Source organism: Cryptomeria japonica, chromosome 9 (assembly GCF_030272615.1).
Source record: "Cryptomeria japonica chromosome 9, Sugi_1.0, whole genome shotgun sequence".
Classification (NCBI taxonomy): domain Eukaryota; kingdom Viridiplantae; phylum Streptophyta; class Pinopsida; order Cupressales; family Cupressaceae; genus Cryptomeria; species Cryptomeria japonica.
The window spans coordinates 381,007,456-381,031,963 of record NC_081413.1 but is presented as its reverse complement, the minus strand read 5'-3'; the positions used below and the strand labels follow the sequence as shown (position 1 = coordinate 381,031,963).

The 24,508-nt window shown below is 37.1% G+C and overlaps 1 protein-coding gene across 2 annotated transcripts in view; it reads left to right on the top strand.

The window, feature by feature from the left end:
* The window catches only part of LOC131072682 (glycerate dehydrogenase), a 76,003-nt gene that overhangs the window by 35,946 nt on the left and 15,549 nt on the right, over positions 1-24,508 (top strand). For both annotated transcript variants that reach the window (XM_058008924.2, XM_058008916.2), the window contains exons 8-10: positions 13,351-13,425; positions 13,558-13,665; positions 13,907-13,984. In XM_058008924.2, coding sequence (XP_057864907.1) covers positions 13,351-13,425; positions 13,558-13,665; positions 13,907-13,984 — 261 coding nt within the window. The remainder of the gene's footprint in view (positions 1-13,350; positions 13,426-13,557; positions 13,666-13,906; positions 13,985-24,508) is intronic.

Here is a 24,508-nt window from a genome sequence, read left to right as displayed (position 1 = left end):
TAAGGTATAAATTTGCTCAAGGCATGATCTTTATGATGGCTTGCTAAGCAAGATGTGTTTGTGTAAACAAGCCTCAAATTTCTGCCTGATTTGTGCAATTGCATGGTAAAATCCCGCCATCCTTGTGCATACAAGACCTAAAATACTGATTTCTTTGTGCATACAAGACCCAAATTGCCCAATTGATTGTGCAAGCAACACTCAAATTACCGACTTGCCTTAGGTATTTTGTACATGAAAGAGATAGAAAGCTGATCTAGTTGTGCATTTAAGACTCTAAAATCCGACTTGCTAGCACACTTGTGCACACAAGCCCCCAAAAGCCGACCTGCTTTTGCACACAAGGACTAAATTTCCGACCTGCTTGCTTAAGTTGTGCAAGCAAAGCATCAAATGTGCCTAGCTAAAGGTGAGTTTTACATGAAAGACCAAAGTTTCCGATTTTCTTGTGCAAGCAAGATCAAATTTGCCATCTTGTCAACAAGTTGTGTAACAAAGCATCAATAATGCTGTCCAGCAAGATAAGTTGTGCACATCAAGCCTAGAATGCTGACACACTTGTACACATCAAGGTCAAAATGCTGACATGATCTTGTGCATATGAAGGTAAGAATGCTGTCTCAACATGTTTGTGCATGGAGAGATCAAAATGCCGACCAGCTAGATCAAAGTGTGCAGAGAAATGAAAATCCCGCCAACATAGTGCAAATGGGCACCTAAATTCCACCAAAGTTGTGGCCAAAGTTGTGCAAACCAAGCATGAAATACTGAAATGTTTGTGCAAATGCAAGTCTTAATGCCGCCACCAAGAGTAATGTTGTGTAAACAAGCACCAAAAAGCCGAAATAGTTGTGCAAATGACAAGAACAAAAGCTGCCATCATTGTGCAAACCAACATGAAATTGCCGCCATGCTTGTGCAAACAAGATTAAAATTACTGATTTCATTGTGTAAATGGGGGCTAAATTGCTGACTTGGTTGTACAAGGGAGCCTTAGAATGCCGATTTAGCTGTGCATGAACATGGCAAATGCCGCCAGAGGGAGAAGCTGATGTGTTTAAGGAAAAGAGTCGGCTAAGTTAACATAATGATCATGTGTTTCATGCCAAAGATATAAAGCTTTAATGCTAAGTCGGCTACGATATGAAAGGGCACATCTCTAACACATTGGCGCCTATAAGAGGAGAAATATTTTGTGTCAATTAAACATCATTCAATGCAATTGTGTTTTGCGAATCTGATTTATAACCTACAGCAGTGCGAAATTCATTATAGAGAGTGATTTTTGATCATTTCTTTGATCAAATTATACGCCAAAGAGGTGCGATCTTGATTACGAAGGTCTGAGCTTGAGTAAGAGGCTTGTTTCATCCACCCATGAAGGCAACAATAGTAGGTCTGAGCGAATTTCCATGCATGATCAGACATGTAGCAGACATAAAATCAGACATAGAGAGTGAGCAATTAGACCTTGAAAGATCATTTGATCAGGCAAAATCAGACATATAGAGATGAAGGATAGGTAAAGTTAATATTTACTTTATGATGTTTGATATCTTCTTGTTTGTTTTGCAGGTAAAAGCAAAGGGGCAGGTCTGATCTTAGGAGGATCAAAGTGAAGATGGGGATATCAGAAACACATTTCGCATTCAAGAATCACACCAAAGTAGGATGAGTCTATGACATGACGAATATGGAGAAGTAAAGGAATAAGATCATCATCAAAATCTCTATTTCATCAAAGCTCTCATCACATCATGGTGGCACAAGGAGGTCAAGGCCTTAGGGTGTGAAGGAAAGATAGCATATAGGATGAGAAGATGTTTTACGATCTTGAATTTCTTCCCAAAATCCAAGAATCATTGCTAGTACACTGAAGGAGGAACCTCAATAAGGGATTTTGAAGCGAAGAGGATGCATGGTCTAACATCATCAAGAGGTCAACTAGTACGAGACAAGTTAATCAAGGCAAGTGTAATCAAGTTATGTTGATCAACACAAGATTAGCAAGCAAAGATGGAGGATTGACTTGATCAGGATAATGCTTCCCATCATCATCATCATCATCACATTTAGCAAGCTTGAGATGTTGAGTATCAAGAGATATTGCTCGAGGCATCAACGCTCGCTTGCGGTGAGGTATCGAGCCTACTTCCATCATAAACACTTTGTGTTGATCTACCAAGTATAAGCAAGTTGAGTTAACCAATCAAAGGGTTCCACGTTAGCATGTTTAGATGCAATGTACCTGACTCTCCCATGGAGGCACTTGGTTCGAGATACCTAACCTCATTTTCTATTGGTTCACATTCAATGTGTGACATGTGTTAAATTAAATGTAATTATCTCATTGGCCAAAGGGAGTTATTGTAACAAATCCTAATTAGGGTTTTCATCTTGTAATCTCAACCATTGATTGTGAATCAATTTGAGCCATTCATTGTAATGAGCTATCTATATAAGTCTTAGTTTTCTCATTTGTAAGGGTTAACAAGAGTAGAGTAATAGTGGAGTAATAGATAATAGTTCCTAGATAGCAATCAATAGCTAGCAATTAGAATAGAAGATAGATTAGGAGAAGGTAAACATTGCTGCCACGACTTTGTTGTAAAGAGCATATGATTTCATTGAAGCTATGGTGGATTTGATGTGTTATTTCAACAAGCTGCATGGTCTCTACTTCTCATTTGCTTTCATGTTGATTAGATGAATGAAAGGAGTTGTGATTGATTAAATGGAGAAATTCGTTTATCCATACCACTAGCGATTTGCTGATTGTAAGTTTGCCTTGTGTGGTCAACTGGAATCCTTAAATGAGCTTAACTTCAATTGCTATTCACACCTTGATATGCATCGCCTTGATGGTATCTTTGTTGTTAATAGTGATTAGAACATCACGTGCTTACCTTAGAAGATTGCACTAGCTTTGTAGAGTTGTTTGTTGATGGCGAAGCAAACTTAGTTGAATTTCACCCTATTGTTCATTGTCTCTTGCATTCTTAGGAGTAGCGTAGTCTTCGTAAACCCTATCCTTTTGCCCTTTTAAATCAAGTTAATTTCCACGTTGTAGCAACATCCATGCATTCAAGTATCAATGTAAGTCCACCTTGTGATTCTAGCAAAATCACATCACAAACATTGAGCTATCCAGATTCCACAAGTAAAGACTTGACAATAGAAACCTTGGAGTCATCTCAGTTGATCATATAAATTTAGCATCCCAGGAGATTTTGATCAAGAGAGGATAGAGTGCCTTTGGTAGTTTATTCTGTGTTGCATATGCATAAAAAGCACATCAGCAAAACCTTAGTTCAAGATTTTAAAGGTTTCTGAATAGAATACCAACAAAGAAGAGGCTTACATTGCAATTATAACTAGATATCTATCTCAATGCTCGGATCCTTTCACTTCAACTTTTATTCTCGAGTTGTAGCTATTAACTTGAATGCTGCCTACAGAGAAGCAGTTGTGGTAGAAATGCAATGTACATCGTCTCATATTAATCACATCACAGATTGTTCTTCTACAATTGATCAAGCCTGGGAAAACATCATGAGCACTAGAAATGGCACAAATAATCTCTAGTTGCTTTTAGGGATATCAATTATAAACCAAGTTTGTCTTCTAACTTAGATGCAATACAAAACATTGTCCTAAAAAATGAGTAATGATTTTTTGAATTTATAAAGAAGCTGAGAAGTCAGACTCAAATGAAAATTATTTTCAGATAAACATTCAAGGCAATCAAAACTGGAATATGTCTAAGCAGTGTAACAATAATACCAGCATTAATAAGAATAATAGTCAAAAGACAATTATCTAGTTTGGCTGTCTCAGTCTTAATGATTTTTCCTTATTTGATTGGTGCAGAGTCCATTATACAAAAGGTCATAATGAAATTGATTGTTTTGAATCTGTTGAACTTTTTTGAGTTTTGTAAAAGAATTGGACAATTAGGATGTTGCACAAACTGGCTTTGAACATGTAGGATCAAGCTCAGGAAAAATCTCAGTAATTGTGATAGAAACTCTCTACTTTCCAGATGAGTAGACGATAAATCAAAAGAAAATTCTCAAAAAGTACATGCTTTCCAAAGAATAAGTTCCCCTATCATCTGAGATGCAAAACTAAGGTGAATAAACTAAATACCACTTTCAGAATACCAAAAACTGACCATATCATGCAAAATTCAATGCTAAAAATGATGTTCCATTATCAAATTCACCAAAAGGAAATGCAATGGCCATGACCAAAGGAGCAAGGATGGTCAATATCACCAAGACCAAAAATGTCACAGGTTGGTCTAGTTTCCCTAGCTATAATCTTTTAGAGGACATGTAAAAAGCCAAAGCAGTCCCTGTATGAGTTGGCACATTTAAAAGATAAAAGAAAAATGTTGTTGGAATTATTAAATGAGGAAGTTAGCCAACTTGACATAAACAATACAAATGCTGTCTTCTTGTGGGTAAAAGTCACAACTCTATCACTGCTACTAATTTTAAGAATTAAATTAGTATAATTGTTGGTTTTGGAGCATTTATTAATGTTATGTCTTTGAAGTATGAAAGAGAGTTAGAGTACCTATTAACAAAGACAAATTGGGGTGTTGTTCAATTAGATGGGTTTAAGGTAAAAGTATTTGTATTCATATAAATAAGCCTTTGATTTGAGATAGTCCAACTAATATATTAAAACTTAACGATTCACTTGGTGAACTGCAAGTAGAAAACGTGTAGGGAGTACTTGCACACAAACTTGCCAAAAAAAAGTGTATTTTTGATTTGAAAATTACCAACACATGGCTAACAATAATTATCTATTAAAACAAAAAATATTATTTTTCTACCTCTCTTGACCTTTTTCTCTTGTGCTCTACACCTTTTACTCTAATTGCATCAATTTCTACTTGCTTTGGCCTAGTTGAGATCTTTGACTGATTTGACATATTTATTAGCTGGACTTGAAAGTTACGCAATATCCATTTTTTTAGGAGGCATGCAACTATTTGTCTGTTTAGGTCTTTGGTTATTTCGTTTATTTTAGTTGTATTCTAGCACTCCCAGTGTTTCAAGCTTTCATTTAATTTTTTTTTTCCATCTTTCAAAGCAAGGGTTAAGAATTTTAAATTTATTTCTTTTTTTTAGGGTTTCCAACTTTGCAAATATAGATAGCACCCTCAAGGATTGTACTTGGAAGCATGGAAATTTGGGCATAAAGCCAAGAATATTTGTATGCAATTATTGTGGTTTTCAAATGGGAGGAGTCACTAATCACCTCACATATCACCTTGTTTGAGTCCTGAGATGTGCACCTATGTATTTTAGTGGAACTTGAGGTTATAGGGCACATGAAGCTTCTCCTCGCTAGCTACCATTAGGAAAAATTAAAAAGAAGATGGCAAATGAGGCAATTGTAGGTTGTGAGGAATTCTCTTGATTTGGATACTAAATTAGCAGGCTCTTTTATTGGTCTATGATTCTAGGACTCATCCACTATGGAGAGTTCTATCTAGCCGCATTCACAAGGGTTCTTTGTTCCTTGTAATCTTGGTGTGCAACCTTAACTCAAAGGTTGGAATTGGGAGAATCATCATGAGATGATGATGGCAGCCACAAATTTTTGACCTTATAACAATGTATCATTCCATGTTGTCATTTAATGCATGACTATTGTTGGGAAAGGATTCAAGGCACCTAGTTCACATTATTTTAGCCAGCCCTTGTTGGAGAATGTAGTATAAATATTGGGGTGATAATAGTAGATGAAAAGAGAAATTGGCACAAAAAGAGTTCTAGAATTTTTCTTAATGGGTGGATGGATGGCAAGAACTGTACTTTGATCAACTTTTTGGTTGCTTCAAGTGGACAATTGTTTTTTTTGGATTCTATTGACGTCTAACGTGTACTAGGAAGTCCTAATATTTTATGCAATATTTTGGAATGGGTGTTCATGGAAGTGGGTATTCAAAAGATCATATAGTTTGTGATAAAAAATGCAACAAGGGGACTTCTTGAGAAGAGGTATTGATCTTCTATTGGAGGACATAGGCAAAATTTAATGGTAGAAAAATGTGGTTGCACAGGTGAGAAACATTTCCAAATACATCTACAATCACTCTTGGGTGCTTAACTTGATGAGAGAGCGTACCAAAGGAAAGGAGCTTGTGCAATTAAAAATTACATGGTTTGAAATAGTTTGCCAATGATCTCATTACTTCGCAACTTCACTAATGTCTCTTACATCAATGATTTACCAAGAGGTTGAAGTTCAAAGAAGGCCGAAAGAAAAAGTGTTATGAAGATCAGTTTTGATGATATGTTTGCCAATAACACAAACTTTCAAATTAATAATTCTTCAATTTCTCATTACTTTTTATTTGTTGCTGTCAATTAATTTTAGTTTTAAAAATCCATATTCTTTTGTTTAGGTGATAGGAGCTTTCGCTAGGGTTCTCCACTTGATGAATTGAGAGAAAACCAATGAGTTATCTGTATGAACATCTAGTATTACTGTAAGAAAATATTAAGAAAATATGACGCATTAGTGCATAATTGCTAGAAGGTGAAACAAGTAGCTCCACTAACACATACAGATAGTTGGTTTGATTTTTGGGACTATCATTTCTATGTATTTGGTAAATATTTCTCCTTAGGAACAATATCATCATTTAAAGGAAATGGGCAGGTTATCAATGGCTTCAATATAGGCATAGAGAGGATGAAACCCAATGAAACCTTTAGAGATACAATGCTTGATGAGTTGCATATTTACAAGATACTTCACAAGTTTAATAAATTGTAGATAATAGACTTGTTCAATAAGTCCAATTCTAGTTTACTTACGAAGTTATACATGTTCTCTTTTCAAATGTTTGTTGGGAAGATTATGGTGGAATAACACCAAATCTTAAAAGCCTAGCCATCCATGTATTTCTGCTTTCCCTATAGCACTTGACGTGAATGCAATTGGAGCATTTTTAGGACATCCACACAAAAAAGCATAATAGGTTGATCCAAAAGCGCACTTCAGTCATCTTGTTTTGTTCACTTCAATCTTTGTCTTTACATCAAAAATGTGGAGAGGAAGGAGACTCATGATGTGATTGGCTTGGATGAAATTGGTCCATATTTGAATTGGATTGACAAGGATGTGGAGCCTATGTTTACTAAGGAGGAGATCATTAATTTTGAGAAAGAATTATTGGACGGAGTAGCAAAAGAAGCATAGGAACAAGTAGAAGCATTGAAAGGGGTTAGATGATGATATTGTTCCCGAGGAGAAATATTTACCAAATACATAGAAATGATAGTCCCAAAAATCAAACCAAAATAGCCTTCGATCCTTTATTGCAAATCCAAAAAAGCCCTTGATTAATTTAGCTTCTCTTTTGAGGGTGCTCCAAATCAAAGAGCCTTTGCCCACAAGGCTACAATGAAGAACATCATTACTCTCCACTCCTCTCAAATACTTACAAGGGGATCTTGGCCCAATCCCGATCTTGATGACAACACCACCTCCAATAGAGTTTAACCGCCAAGGCCTAACCGTTAAGACTAGTCCGTTGAAGATAAAGACCCCCCTCCTTGCCTTGGTCTACAAACAAAATCTCACTTAACCAAACTCCATTTTCTCGAAAGCAAAATTAACAACCCATCATAATTGTTGAGAGAGGGCATCAAACTCATGAATGGAGCTAGAAGCAGCAGCTTGCACAAAACACCTATATATAGAGCGAGCTTGAATCATCAACTTTAGGTTAGTCACTCTTCTAGTAGAAGAAAGGCACTTGCAGGTCCAATGAGAAACTTTCCCGTGGAACTTGTCTAAAACATCTTGCCAAAACTTGCTAGGTAGAGAGCCTATAATTGGGGATACCAAGATACACCAAGGGAAGAGCACCAATTTGAGATCTGAGAATCCAAGCAATCATGGTTTGAATAGGCTTAGGAGTATCAAAGAAGAATATGGAGTGCTTGTCCTGATTAATCCTTTGCTCAGATGCCACCAAGTAAACATCCAAAGACCTTTCTAGATTGATTGTCTCATTAACTTTGGCTAAGCCCGTTAGGGCGGTATCATCCACAAACTGTAAATGAGAGTGAGGAGGCACTCTATCATCCCAAGTGCACCCCTAAATCAACCCTTGCCTTACACGAGACTTGATAAATCTCCCCAAGCCTTCAACCATTAAAATATATAGATAAGGTGAAAGAGGATCCCCTTGGTGAAGACCTCGAGATGCCCCAAAAAGATTGGAGGGCTTGTTATTAATGAGAGCAGAGAAAGAGGAGGAGGTAACACAACTCATGACCCACTTGATCCACTCATTGCCAAACCCAAAAGCTGCCAAAACCTTATGCAAAATTGACTAGTTGACACGGTCACAGGCTTTGGCCATGTCAAGATTGATGAACATTGCTTTCTCTTTGGAAGTCAGCCCATAAGGAGCTTTAGTTGGGAGAGAAATAAGTAAAATATTTTATGGATTTATTGTTTTCAATTATGATGATCAATCATCATATCATGTATGACATTGTGATGTACATTGTACTCCTTTTTGGTCCAAAGTTAATGAAAAATTGTATATGATTTCTGTAAATTCTGTCTTTTGCATGCTAATTTTATTCTATGAATGTGTATTTTTTTACTATGCTGAGTGCTAGTCTAGTCTTTTGCTATTTTACTGGCTGTTTGCTCCCGCCCCTTTGTTCTATTTTCAGTTTTTTGTGTACATCGATATAATTTCATTCTTTCTTTTGATTTAAGGGGCTGCCGAGCCTAAGTTTTATAACTATGGTTTCACGAATTTCTTGGTCCAAATCTTGGCATTAGTTTCTTCTTAATATGGCATTGGTCTTTAGATTGTTGCTCTTCTTGGCCAAACCTTTGGTTATGCCATTGTAGAATTTTTTATCTCATCCTCGCAATCTCATTTGGCTGATCTTGTAAGATGATGTAATATCTCACTAAGAGTCGGTAAATTATTCTACAACTATTTGTCTTCTTTAGTGACTGTTGAGTTGCCCCCAATTGAATTTGCAAGCATTTGATTTCTTTCAGATTCTTCTTTAACGTGTACTTGTCTTGAGAGATCCACACATATTTAATGCCTTAAGTCAGATTGTCTTGTCTTTGCTATTTATTCTCCACTAAGTCTTCAACTTCCTGGCCCATTAATTCCTCATTATGCTTTCATCCTTATTGGGAATGGTTATTGCCAATCAATTATCACTTCCATTCAACCTCTTCTAGACCAAATTTGCAAAGAAATCAATGCCATAAATGTTTACAGCTAAGTGCTACACTTTTGTAGAAATAGTCATATATCACAAAAACAATACACCCCTTCTTTCTTGGTTGCCTAAGTTTTATAATCATGGTTTGACAAATTTCTTGGTTCAATCCTTGGTATTTGTTCTTCTAATATTGGCATTGGTCTTTAGATTGTTCCTCTTCTTGGCCAAACCTTTTGTTGTGCCATTATAGAATTTTTTATCTTGTCCTTGCAATTTCATTTGGCATGCTGATCTTGCAATATAATGTAGTATCTTGCAAAGAGTAAATAAATTATTCTACAACTCTGTCTTCTTTAGTGACTGCCAAGTTGCCCTAAATTGAATTTGCAAGCATTTGGTTTCTTTCAGATTCTTCTTTAATGTGTTCTTGTCTTGAGAGATCCACGTATATTTGAAGCCTTAAGTTGGATTTTCTTGTCTTTGCTATATATTCTCCGCTAACTCTTCAATTTCTTGGCCATTATTTCCTCATTATGTTTTCATCCTTATTGGGAATCGTTATTTTCCACTTCGACTCTACCTCTGCTAGGCCGATTGAAGCAGTCACCGGTTAGGAGGGACCTCAAAGAGATCAACCCAGACCAGTTAGCAAGAGTAAACACAACGGAAACACAAGGACATGATGGAGGCAATGCAGAACAAATTGAATTATAACATGAAAACTGATTACAACCAACCAATAACAACCGGGTTATAGAAACCGACTCAGGCCTACTAAAACATGCTCAAAATACAGAACACGTCACAACCGGGACCTCAAATCTTAAGATCTATCTTCTATGCTCAGTCGAACTTCTTGGTTACATTCTAATGCTCTATTACAATGATTTATACTATCCAAGGGGATCTGGTCGGCCCAAAAAGGGATCAAAACCCGAAGAAGAAGACCTAACGTGCAAAACCAACAAGGTCGGCCTTCGCCAAGAAATTCCTCCAGAAAATCCAAAGGATGAAGAGTAGATCACGGGAAAAGGTCGGCCACACGCCAAGGAACATCAGAATCAACGCTCAGGGCTCCGCAAGCTACGGAAGGGGATCCAGTAGATCACCAATGCAAATAGGTCCAGGCAACTGGTAATAGGAAACTATCGATCGGTAACAGGAAACTGTCTCGGAAACCGGTAGCGATAACTTGTTGGAAAACGATCCAAAAGCACCACCGTTTGGAAGCAAGGAAGATGATCAGGTCTTCAAGCAAAATTCAACTCCACAAGTTTCGGTGAGCCAAATCTGGGACACACAGATTGAAATGCTGAAACTGCAAACATAAAGCAAAACAAAAAGGAAATATTTTTGGTTGATGCAAGATTGCTATGAACAGGGGATGCTCCTGCATCAGACATCCGGGGTTGTTGAAAAAGTGAGTCTCTCACTTTGCCGGGGTCAGAGGAAAACCAAGGTGGTCTACCTCTGCCTGAGACATCCAAGGTGACTCTTCAACTGGTCTGTCCGTCCACTTCACAAGATACTCCTTATACTGACTGCTCCGAGTACTACGCCCAATCCTACTGTCAAAAATGTCTTCAATCTGATCCGGTTCCTTCCAAGGCAACTGTTTCTCCAAGTCTGCAATACTTTCCTCATTGAATTCTTGTTCATGATACTGGTGAAGATCTGCAATGTTAAAAACAGGTGAAATACTCAGACTATCTGGTAACTCTACTTTATATGCATTCCTAGAAATGAACTTCCTCAAAATTCTGCAAGGTCCAAACTTTCTTATTTGCAATTTATTATAAGTTCCAACCGGGAATCTTTCTTTTCTCAGATACACCATCACTTCATCGCCAACTTCAAATTCCTTATGTCTCCTCTTCTCATCTGCTTTCTCCTTATACTTGCTATTCATGTCCTCCAAATGTTGCTTAACTTGAATATGTAAGTCCTTCATGTGATCTGCAAATTCTTCTGCTTCTTTGAACTTCTCCGGTCTTCACTGCTAATATCTCTTAATTTTGATATACCTCTAGGATGTGTTCCGGTAACAATCTCAAAAGGTGTTCTTCCGGTACTCCTGTTTACTGAATTATTGTAGGCAAACTATGCTTGTGCAAAAATCAAATCCCAACTTCCGGTTTTATCTCCAACTAAAAATCTAAACAAATTTCCCAAGCTCTGGTTAACTACTTATGTCTGTCTATTAGTCTGTGGATGAAAAGTAGAACTGAACGTCAAATCTGTCTTCATCTTCTTCCAAAGTGTTCTCCAAAAATAGCCAACAAACTTAGTGTCTCCGTTTGAAACTATGCTCTTAGGTAATCCATGCAATCTCACTACTTCCTTGAAAAATAGGTCTGCTACATGTAATGCATCTGATGTCTTCTTACAAGGTATGAAATGAGCCTCAAGAATCTATCCACTACCACAAATATAGAATCATTCCCTCTCGGTGTTTTAGGCAATCCAAGTATGAAATCAATGCCTATATCCTCCCAAGGTCTTATCGGTATTGTCAGAGGTTTATACAATCCCACATTCTGACTACTACCCTTTGCAATTGACAAATATTTCCTAACATCCTTATGAATCTGGGGCCAAAAGTGATGTTCACTCACCAATGCTACTGTTTTGTTAGTACCAAAATGTTTGACTAATCCTCCACTGTGTTTCTCCTTTATTAGATTCTCCCTCATAGAACTCTTAGTTATGCATAACTAAACTCCTCTGAATAACATCCCACCTTGAATGATGTAATCCAACCACTTGCTTCTATCTACCGTAACCGGTTCTCTACATGCACCCCAAGGTTTTGCAAAATCTGGGTCATTTTCATACAAGGTCTTTAGTTCCTCAAATCCTAATACTGTCACTCTCATCTCTGTACCAAATTCCTTCTCCTACTCAGTGCATCATCAACTTTGTTAGATTTCCCACTTCTATGCTTCAACACAAAGGTGTAACTTTGCAAAAATTCTACCCATCTCATATGTCTTTGATTCAACTTACTTTGACTGTTCAAATACTTCAAAGCTTGATGATTCGTATACAACACAAAATCCTTAGGCAACAGGGAATGTCTCCACTTTTTCAAGGCTTGACCTGTGGCATAAAACTCCTGATCATACATTGAATATCTCCTTCGGGCATCATTCAATTTCTTACTGAAATAAGCTACTGCTCTCCCATCCTGACTCAAGACTGCTCCTATTGCTGTTCCACTTGCATCACAATCCACTTGAAATACTTTATTGAAATCCGGGAAAGCTAACACAGGCTGCTCAGTCACTTTCTGCTTCAACAGTTCAAAACTTTTGTTTGTTCTGGTGAGCCAAATCCGGGACACACAGAAATAAATGCTGAAACTGCAAACAGAAAGGAAATATTTTTGGTTGATGCAAGATTGCTATGAACCGGGGATGCTCCTGCATCACCGACTTTGCAAAGGAATCAATGCCATAAATGTTACAGCAAAATGCTACACTTTTGTAAAAACAGAGTCATATATCACAAAAACAATACACAGTAGAGAGAACAATAGCGGTACAGTGAGACTGTGTACATCAATGGTATGGTTTGGTACAGTATTGGTTGTTACATCAGTGCCTTTACCTGACTTCTAACTTACAATATGTGAGACCAGTTATCAGTTAGGACCCCTCACCACCTATAATAAAAAAGTAATTAATAAAGTACCTAATCTGATTATACAATGATTTACAAGACAACTAAGTTAGCAACTGAGTTGAATGACAATATAACTGACTACAAAGTGAAACAGTAACTGAATGGAAGGGTCTTTTCTTTTAATTAAAGGCCATAAGCTTTTATATAAATAATAGGCAAGTTCATTTTGTTTGTTGAATTTTCAAGTTAATAGAAACTCGCTTGGAGCAAATTCTACCTTTTTTTGTTTACAGTTTGAATGTTTTTCTATTCTTTGCTAATGCTTTGTTTGATCTTGATATAGCATCTTAACCTATTAGCCTCTAAGAAAATAAATTTACATCTTAATTTTTTTATTTTCTAATATCAAGATTTGGAAATATCTGATCAAAGCCAAGATATATACACTATTTTATACTTATGGGCTCTGACATCCAGTGTATTTTGACAGGTGAGCCTTCATCCTGTACTAGACAAGACTACTTATCACTTGATTAACAAAGATAGATTATCCATAATGAAGGAGGTAACGTTCTTATTCTAAAGCACTATTGATAAATGAAAAACATTTTATTGATTCTGTTCGGGTATGCGGAATCTAATTCTTGGCACCTCATTTGAATGACGGTGAAATTCATACCATTTTTTTGAATGGCAGGAAGCAGTTCTTGTAAATGCTAGCCGAGGTCCAGTGATTGATGAAGTGGCCTTAGTAGACCATTTGAAAGCAAATCCTATGTTTCGTGTAGGACTTGATGTGTTTGAGGTGATTTAGTTTAAAATTTTACCATCAAATAATTTTCTTTAGAATACATTATCTGAATACTGATGAAGTTTGATGTACAAAAATCTGTTTAACTCCCAATTCAGCCTTTTCAATCATGAATTTGTATTTAGTGTGGAAGAAAAATTATCCTCTTTTAGCATTTACTCGTTTTGGATAAAATGATAATCTTGAAGCCTTTGATATTAAGAATATACTACATTTCTTTTGTTGGTCTGTACAGGATGAGCCATACATGAAGCCTGGTCTTGCAGAGCAAAATAATGCAATTGTAGTGCCACATATCGCTTCAGCTTCGAAGGTTATTGCACAAACTTTTAAGCTTTTCTAAAACCATAATGATACAGGAAAAAACTGAAGGTTCTTAACACAGGTGGTTTACACGTTGTCTTTAAGAAGTGCATATAAAGTCTAAATAGAAATTTCAAGTATTGCTGTGTTGCTATAGTTAGTTTAGAAATAGTGTGGGCCTGCACTGCCCTTTTATTATTTCTATTCACATGTTAACGGATGGAGGGTTTTTTAATATTTTGAAGTATGTTAAGTCATTGATTTTCTATATTGTCATATTAACATACTCATTGATTTTCTATATTGTCATATTTTTTGGGTATTGTGACCTCCGACAGTCTTGAATATTTGTGATTGCACTTGTGACATATGCCATGGGTGCAATTGTTCAACATGTACAGTGCAGGGTAGTTTCTAGCAAAGTTTATGGGTTTCAACACATCTTTGGGAAACATTATGGGCCTCCTTTATGGTCATTTGTGCTAATTTTTCCTTTTCTATGTTCTGTGGGGGTTGTGAAGGAAGGGGCTTGCATGGGAAGGAATAGGGTACAAGGGTGAGGGCAAGGAATGGGATAGGCCATCAACTTGAATTTTTTATTGAACTCTATAACCAAATAAATGCTGTTTTGCCAAGTTCTGCTTAGTTTTTGCAAATAATTAGTTGTTGCCGAGGCATTTTTTTTTTGTCCTGTTACAGTGATTTTATTTTTGTTGTATCCATATGAAACTTTCATATAATGTCAAGTTTCTAAATTGAAGTCTGTCATTCGCCTGCAAGTCATGATAAATTCTTGTCCAGTCTGCATTGTCTTCTCGTTTTGTCCTTTTTTTGAATGTTTTTATGATCATGGAATGCTGTTCTTGAAGATATCCGTCACGGTAGAAGAAAGTTCTTACATGAAGAATTTTTGTTAAGAATGAGATCAAGAATGCACTTGGATACAGGGGAGTCAAAATCAGATATAGCATTCAAAGGTGTGTGAGCGAAGGACAAGTGTGCGCCTAATAGAGGTGGAAGTATTAATTTCGAATAAAAACTTGTATATAGGTGCACATCTAAATGTGAAGGGTGTGTCTAACAAAGCAAGGATGGATTCACATACAAAGGTGCACACCTAAAAGAAGAATATTTAAATTCTAGTCGAAGTCTAGCGTAGAGGTGTGCACTAGAGGGTAATGGACACACTTCAATGAAGAGGGTTTACCTTCACGGTCAAAAGATAATCTAGAGGTGCATGCCTAGAGGATTGACATACATCTTATCAAAGGAAATTTGATTTCAAATTTAAAAACTTGAAGGCCACATAGTAAGGTGTGTGCTTGACTCTCTGGTGCATGCCTCATCAGGGAGGCTTTTTAAAACACTTAGTGATCAATGCATAGTTGTGTGCTTAAGCATGAAGGTTGCACCTCATGAAGAAAATATTGAAATCCAATTATTAGGTGTCTCTTTGGGGTGTAGTTGTTTACTTCAATGAAGATTTTTTTCTTTGGGGTGTAGTTGTGTACCTCAATGAAGATTTTTTTAGCTCATGTCAAAGTTTGAAACCCCATTGTCAAGTGCCTAGGGAGCATGAAGTGCACACTTGTATGAAGGGAAAGTCAAATGTTCAAAATCATAGTGTATATGTGTGTGTGAAAGTGTCAAGTGCACTCCTAATAGTGGAGATCAAAAGAAGTCTGATATCGTATAGGTGTGCATAGAGAAGTGCACACCTCAAAGAAGGAGAGAATTCAAAATACAACATAAAAAGAAACCTTTGTTAGGTGGGCATTTGGGGCGTAGGTGCACACCTCACTAAAATAATTGAATTTCAAAGTCAACTTTCAAAATTCAGTTATCAAGTGCACACTTGGTGATGAAGTGCATGCTTGTACAATGGAAATCAAAAGAGCAAGTTTAGAGTCTATTTTCTTGTGTATTGGTGCACATGTAAATCAGATTCACAAAGCCTCAAAGGAATTTAAATGTCAAATTTGACTTTTTAGGTTTTTTTAGATGCTTTCAAAGGATTAGCCATGATAAAAAAAAAAGTTATAGAATCATCAAAGTCATCTAGAGCCACCCATCCACATCTATTTTTAACCATCACCATTTTTACTATTTTAGTTTGCATTATTTTTTAGCTTTTTTACTATTTTTAGTGATCTCTATTTTTAGCCTAGATTTTGCTATTTTAATTATCTTTTGCCATGGGAGAGATGTGAGTTCTAAGTAATCAACTAGAGTTTGTTGGAGTTTAGAATTCAATTTTAGTGGATAGAATTTTGTAATAAAGATTGGATCACATGCAATCAAGTCAGTAGCTAGAGTTGAATTTCCAACGAGTGTTATTTTGCACTTAGATTTTTTCATGGTAATTCCCATGCTTGCATCGTGCTGAAATTATATTTAATATTGGTGTTAATCTATAATTCCGTGTCCTGCATGTGGTCCACATGAGGACTCCTAGATCCCCCTCCCACCTCGCTAACCAACCAATTCCCTTTTATTCAATGGATTGCCTTGAGGGTGGAACAAAGCGCTATTTTCAAAAATAGGAGACCGGGGTACTTGGAGACGCCAATTTTTTTAATAAATAATATTTAAAGAATTTCCAAAACATATCATGACAGAGAATTTTGAAAACAAGAACAATGTTAAAGTTTAACATTTTTTAAAATTGAACAAAAATTGAAACTAAAATTGCTTATATTGCTGATACCATAGCCAATCTAAATTGTTTAGTGAAAGTAAGGTAATATAGATGTTGAGCACACTCGATATTGTCGGCTAAATAGTAAAGGCAATTTCTCTTTAGACTATTGCAATGATAAGAAATCAGTCCTATCAAAAAGTCTACACTGTCAATAGATCTAATCACTATAATTTTGTATGGATTTTTGTCTTCCCGTGAATCAGTTTTTTCTATTAGTCATCTCCCTATGACTTTGCTTGGTTGCAAGCTTATCTTATTTGTTTGCCTTTCTTTTTGCCTTTTTATTGCATTTTCCCTAAGTTTTCTAGGAGGAGACATTTATTTTTAGTCGGGAGACTTCGAAGACGGTAGGAGACAACAACCAAACACACCTTATGCGTTAAGAAGTTTCCGGAGAAGTATATGCGTCAAGAAGCTGTGTATTTTTCTCCGTGCACTTCGCTTCTCACAACACCTATACGCACAATGATGCAAGGGCATCCCCTTTCCTTTCATGGTTGCTGGTGTTTTAGTTTTGGTTTTGGATGAGTTTTATTTCTGTTCCTGTTCTTGTTGAAGGTTTGTTTGAGTTGGTCCATGTTCTTGTTCATGTCTTAACCGTGATAGGAAATGTGTTCACAATTGAATCCAATGACCTTAGCAACGACCAACAGTTGCACATGTTGGCAGTCGGTTGCAAGGGCACACGGTGGTTGTCGGTTATCAAGGCCACGTTGGCAGCCGTTAACCAACCAAATTTCCCTCTATATGAAAGGAGATTGTTGGTGGATTGGGGGTTCATTGTGCTAAGGAAGATTCGGTCAAAGAGTAGAGTAATGCAACGAGCACAGATTGACTGTGAGTCATTGGCGTGAATGGTCGATTGGCTGGTAAGGGAATAGGCCATAGCAGTCTGTAGAAGTTTTGTGATTGTAATGTTTGTGGAATCAAAATGCTATGTAATGATTGATGAATCAAACATGAATAAAGTTTAGAGAAGTTTTGTTGATACCTTGGACTGATGTTGTATAAACAAACTTTGCTTCCTGTCTTAATTGGTATAGACTGTAGTTGTATTGGTTCACTGATTAATTCCTAGACTTCCTATCATTATTGCCCTTGTCAATTACTTGTAAGTTCCTATGTGATTGATTGGTTTTGTGATCAGCAAGGCGTGCCATCATAGTGGTATCCGAGCCTAAAAGAGTTTGGGTTTGAGTTGAGTGGACAAAATGCCTCCAAGGAGAATGGGCAAAGGAGCCCGAGGAAGAGGCAAAAGAGGACTTGATGAAGGAATCCAAGAGTTATTACAACATTTGATTGCCCGAATGGATGACATGGAAAGGGCATAGAGAAGAGGTACCCCTAATGATGATGTTAGTGAAATTGAAGAGGAAGAACGACCCCAAGATGATGAGGGGGAAGAACATGAAGAACTTGAAAGGTTTGAAGAGAGATTGTTGAGGACAATATTGAATGTGGGTTCCAAATCCAAGATAGAGGAGGTGTTGAGGTGTTTTTTATGATGACGTCTAACACAAATAAAGTTGCCAATGGTCACTTCACTCTCTATTGATCAAAGTTTAACCGTATGCTAAGATTGTGGAAATTTCAAATGGGTAACTCCAAGGTTCCTTCATGCAATGGACGTGACTCAGTTGGTGGATGTGATTGCTGGTAATCCAAGGGGCCTTTCATTTAAATCGTTCTTTCACTTCCTCATTGTGTCTGGAACTTCATCATCGGATATGGCAATTTTGTGATGTTGCTGCTTCGAACGGATTAAAATGAACTGAAAATAAAGGGGAAAGGATTTAGAAGATCTAAATCTACTCCCAAGGGCAGTGAGATCAACTATTAATGCTTCGGTGGACAAATTCCAAATAAACCAAGCTTTGCTTTGCCAAGATTAACTACAACTCCACAAGAACCGGTGCAATCTTCTGAGGATGTTGGAGGATTTTCACATTGGGAAAGTGCATTTGAATACCCAACACGGCGCAATCCAAACGACTATTCACAATCGAACTTCACACAAATTTGGGGGTTCAGGCTAACTTTACATTGCAACTTACAATCAGCAAGATGCAAAAAGTATGAACCATGAAAATTCATCAAACACCATTACATTTTGCATTGAAATCAAACCACTTTATCTAACAACCGAGAAAATAAAATTGTACTCTTAAGTGAGGAAGGTGAAACCATGCAAGTTTTGAAAAAATAACTTAAGTGGACACCATCAGAGAACAATGTTTCACTATTATTATCTCAAAAACTTATCGCAACAATTTCATACAAATCCCCCTCCCTTACAAATGAGGGGGGTCGCCCCTTTATATAGGCCTCAGGCCATGATTACATGCAAACCCTAATTAGGGTTTCACCCTAGAGGATTTCCCACTCAAGATGCAACAAGGTGGGAATCAACAATTAATAACCCATCATGCCCTTATACAATTAATTTTATGTGCCCAAAATGACATCCATTGTGCATTAAATGCATCACTTCTTTCAAATTCGCCCAATGTTTAATAAATGCTCCATCATCTCCTGAATACGATAGTTACATGCGAAAGATGCTCCACCACTGCATTATGTACGACGGCTGCCATGCAATGAATTAGTCATCACCATGGTCAAATATTCCAGCAATGAATGCACCACTATGCCTTCACGTGACGACTGTGTGCAAAAAGATGCTCCATTGACTCAACATGCGCTGACCCGACTGCCCTTTGGCGAGAAATCCTTGGAGAGAGAAAAATTCAGGAGAGAGAATCTCCGACTTTGGAAACATTTTCTTGAATTTTTTCAAATGGGCCTTGCTCTGGGAGAGAATACCCGGGTCCAGGAGAGAGAATACCCGGGTCTAGGAGAGAGAATTCTCTCACGATTCCAAATCTGTAAAAATTTTCAGATTTTGATAAGATTTGGTGTCTAAAAATGGAAATCTCAAAAAAATTTCCCAAGGGGATTTATGCTTTTCATTCCTCTTTGACCCTTGGATTTTCATGCCTTAGACAAATTTCTCAGTTTTCCAACTTAGGCGTGGAATTCACTCTTCATTGTGGAATTCATCATTTCATCCTTGCCTTAGCCATTTCAATACCTTTCCTTGACCAGGGCATTGATTCTTCCCTGCCATGGAATTTCAAACTTTCTCCATTTTTCATGCCCTGTGTGTTTTGGCACCCTCCTTCACTACTAGGCGCTATTCTTCATTGAGGGAGGAATTCATGATTTTTAACATTTTCCTTTATCCGCTCCATTTGGTGCCCTACTATTCCCTAGGGCGGAATTTTGGCTTGAGGAAGGAATTTATGATTTTTTGGCTTCTCCATGACTACTCTTCCCCAATGCCCTTCTACCTTTGCCTAGGCACATTTTCACCTTGGTCATGGAATTCATGATTTTTCCATCTCTCATTGGATAGTTCATTTTAGTGCCCTCCCTTTGGTCTAGGGTGGATTTTTGCTTAAGGCAAGGAATTCACACTTTTTTCCACTCTCCTTGTTGACCATGTTTTGGCGCCCTTTGACTTTCTTGGGCGGGATTTTGGTTTGAGGAAGGAATTCATGGTGTAAGTTGGTTTTAGCGCCCTCTATCTCCTTTGGGTGCTGATTCCCTTTGGGGAGGGAAATTTCATGATTTCCACTTTTCCAAGTCGGTCTCATTCTCTTCATCAGGATATATACATGAAATATAACATTTAAGTATAAGAACCTTATACTTTAAGTTATATTTTGTGTATATATTGGCAGGATGTTTGAGAGTGGTTTCAGATCTCTAGGAATTATAATGCAAATTCTAGGTTTTAGAAGATCTTTTAAATTTTCAGACAGTCAAATTTCAGGCCATTTCCGAATCAGGATGAAATTTGTGGATTGATTTGAATTTCCAGACTTAGATGATTTTACATGCTTTCCACTTCTGGAATAGGAGTTCCATGCTTAACCCTTTTTTTCATCCAACTTGTCTGCCTTTTGACTCTTCCAGATTTAGAAATGATCTTTAGGAACGTTTAGTCTTCAGTGTCTTCAGGGATGAACCTGCCAAAATAGATTTTCCCAAATAGTAAGTGTTTCAAAATGTTAGGGTTTGGACAAAACAAGTCAGGAAAGCACTTACTAAAAATAGAAATTACTAAAAATATTAAGTTTGATTTTTGGCAAAATTAGACCAATCCGAGAGGCAGTGAAATTTACTAAAAATAGTAAGTTCTCAAAATTTGCTCAAATTTTATTGTGCGGTTCCTTGAAGAGTCTTGACTCCAGTTCTACGTTCAGTTTTTCCAAAACCCTAAAAGAAATCCCTAAAATCTAGGACTAAAGGCAGAAACCCTAAGATTGACAAAACGAGCCCTAGACTTAGCCAAACTTGCTCAAGCGTAAAGCGGACTTGATCAAATTGACCCCCAAACACTTGCAAAGCAGAGAAACTGAAGAGACTGTTGCAAAAAGACCCCAAAAACGAAAGCCAAAAGACCAAGAGGGCCTAAAAAGTAGGGGGTCCCCCTTTGCAATGGAGTGATGTGTGAAAATGTCACAACAAGAGGTTCCTACATATTCGGGAATCCTCAATGGTGAAGATCTAATTGATTGGATCAATGACTTAAACAAATACTTTGAGTATGAGGGAGAGGCAGAGGAAAGGAGAGTGAAATTTGCCTGCACCAAATTGAAAGGCCACGCTGCTATGTGGTGGGACTTTGTTCAATTTGAGATAAGAAGGAACAATAAACAAAAATATTAACTCATGGGATTCATCAAGCAAGGAAATACACTTCACCTTGTCAAGTGAAAGTGAAGTGAAATAGACATTCACAGTCAGCAAGCCCAATGAGAAGAAGACATATGCTGCTGCTACAAAGAATCAATCAATGAACCAGCATGCTGATCCTAAAAGAAAAGCAAATGTTGATCTTGGAGGCTTCACAAAGTTCAAGGATACAAGAAGGAAGAGCTCAAGAAGACCAAACTATGCTGCTTCAAGGAGACCAATGAGAAATAACTTCAGCAATGATTGGTATGTACCTCAATTTCATGGCTACTGCTATAAATGCAATACTTATGGTCATATAATTGTAGAATGTAGACTTATGCATACATCTCCAACTAGTTTTGAAAGTAAAAATCAATTTGCTGTTCTTAGGGATATGAATGCTATTTGTTATCAATGTAGTGGGTATGGTCATAGGAGTTATGAATGTAGGAGAAATGATTCTCAGTCCTACAATAATTTTTCAAATTCATCATTCAATGTAAATGTTAAATGCTATCATTGTCAAAACTTGGGCCACATTGCAAAACATTGTAAGCTGAGGACCGCTAAGCAAAAGAAGACAGTGTCAACATCTGAACCTAATGCAAAACTAGAACATAATGGGACAACAAAAAAGAAGATATAGACCAAACAAGTTTGGGCAGAGAATACAAGCAAAAATGAGTCAAGTTTGATTGTACAAACTGCCTTACAGGCTGAAAAAAAAACTTGTGGGTAGTAGACAGCGGCTGTTCCAACCACATGACTAGTGATAAGAAGAAATTCATTAAGCTTGAAGATTGGAATGGTGATTGTGTGAGGTTTGGAGACAATTCATTCAATAAATAAAAGGCAAAGGCACCCTCAATATTGATGGTAAACTAAAAGCACATGATGTATATTATGTGGAAGGTCTGAAACATAACCTACTAAGTGTGAGTCAAATGTGTGACAAAGGATATAAGTTTACATTTGATTCGAAGGGCTGTGAAATCAGAAAAGAGAGCAGTGGTCAGCTTGTTGCTGAAGGAAAAATGACAGATGACAATGTATATAATCATAAGGAATGCTTTGAGTCTCAATGTATGGTGGGACAAGTTGATGAGAGCTGACTGTGGCATAGAAGACTAGGTCACATCAATTTTGACAACCTTGTTAAGGTAAGCAAGAAAGGATATGTAAGGCACAAACCACAGATTATCAAACCTGTAAGCACTCTCTGTGATGAGTGTCAAAGAGGGAAACAAACTAATGTAAGCTTCAAGACTAAAGAATACTTAACTACAAGACCACTAGAGCTTGTGCATATAGATTTGTGTGGGCCTACAAGAACAAGAGCCCTAAATGGAGAAAGATACTTCATGCTGCTTATAGATGACTTTTCAAGGATGACATGGGTTACCTTCTTGCAAGACATGTCACAAGCATTTGAGAGATTTAAGGTCTTCAAGAAGATGGTAGAAAAGGAAAGTGGCTACAAGCTGAAATGTCTGAGATCAGACTGTGGAGGAGAATTCACATCTAATGAATTTGAAAACTACTGTGAGAGAGATGGAATCAGAAGACAGTATTCAACACTTAGGACACCACAACAAAATGGTGTTGTGGAAAGGAAGAACAAGTCAGTCAAGGAAATGGCAAGAACAATGTTAAATGAAGCAAATCTGCCTGATGTTAATTGGAAAGAGGCAGTTCACATTGCTATATGACACCTTATGGACTATGGTATGATAGGAGACCCTCAATCAAGTATTTCAAAGTGTTTGGAAGCAAATGCTTCATCAAAAGAGATGAAGATGGATTACGTAGCTTTGAATCAAGAAGTGATGAAGGTATCTTTTTGGGCTACTCTACTCACAGCAAAGCCTACAAATGTTTTAACAAAAGGCCGAAGAAAGTAGTTGAAAGTGTACATGTGAGAATTGACGAGGATTTACATAAAGGTAAAAAGACTACGAAACTAGGAGGAGAGCAAGGACCACTGAGCAAGTAAACTTCTGTCTTATGACTAAGATGGAACCCAAAACATATGATGAGACCAACAAGAGTGAGAAGTAGTTAAAGGCTATGGAAGAAGAGTTGCAGCAAATTGAGAAAAATAAAACGTGGGACTTGGTTCCTAGACTTGCAGACAAAAATGTCATTGGGACTAAATGGGTTTACAGGAACAAGATGAATGAAGGCAAAGTAATAAGGAACAAGACAAGACTTGTATGCAAGGGATATGCTCAAGTAGAGGGCATAGATTTTGAAGAAACTTTTGCACCTCTTGCAAGACTTGAGGCAATAAGAATGTTCTTGGAGTTCTCAACATATAAAGGATACAAAGTATATCAAATGGATGTCAAATCTGCATTCTTGAATGACAATCTTGAAGAAGAAGTCTACATAGAGCAACCTGAAGGATTTCAGCTGCATGAAGATGAGAATTTTGTTTGCAGATTGAAGAAAGCATAATATGGTCTAAAGCAGGCACCTAGAGCATGGTACTCTAGGATGGATAAGTACTTAAATCAACAAGGTTTTAGAAAGGGAAATGCTGATAGCGACTTATAAATCAAGGTTGATGGAGATCATATGATCATAGTTGTGGTATATGTAGATGACATCATCTTAGGAGGCAACAGAGTTCTATGCAAAGAATTTGCTGATCAGATGCAGTCAGAGTTTGAAATGTCCATGCTTGGAGAGTTATCATATTTTCTTGGGTTGCAGATATCACAACAGAATAGGAGCATATTCATTTCTCAAACCAAGTATGCTAAAGACATGTTAAAAAAATTTCAGATGGAAGACAGCAAACCGGTTAGCACCCCCATGGTGACAGGATGCAAATTAAGAAAAAAAATGACGAGTCACCTAGTGTGGATCAAACTTTGTATAGATCCATGATTGGAAGCCTGTTGTATCTTACAACATCAAGGCCTGATATAGTTCAAGTTGTGTGCATGGTTGCAAGATTTCAAGCATCTCCTAAACAATCACATGTCAATGTTGTTAGGAGGATATTCAAGTATCTGCAGGGGACACTTACTTATGGCTTATGGTATCCAAAGAAAGGAGATTTCACTTTGCAAACCTATATTGATG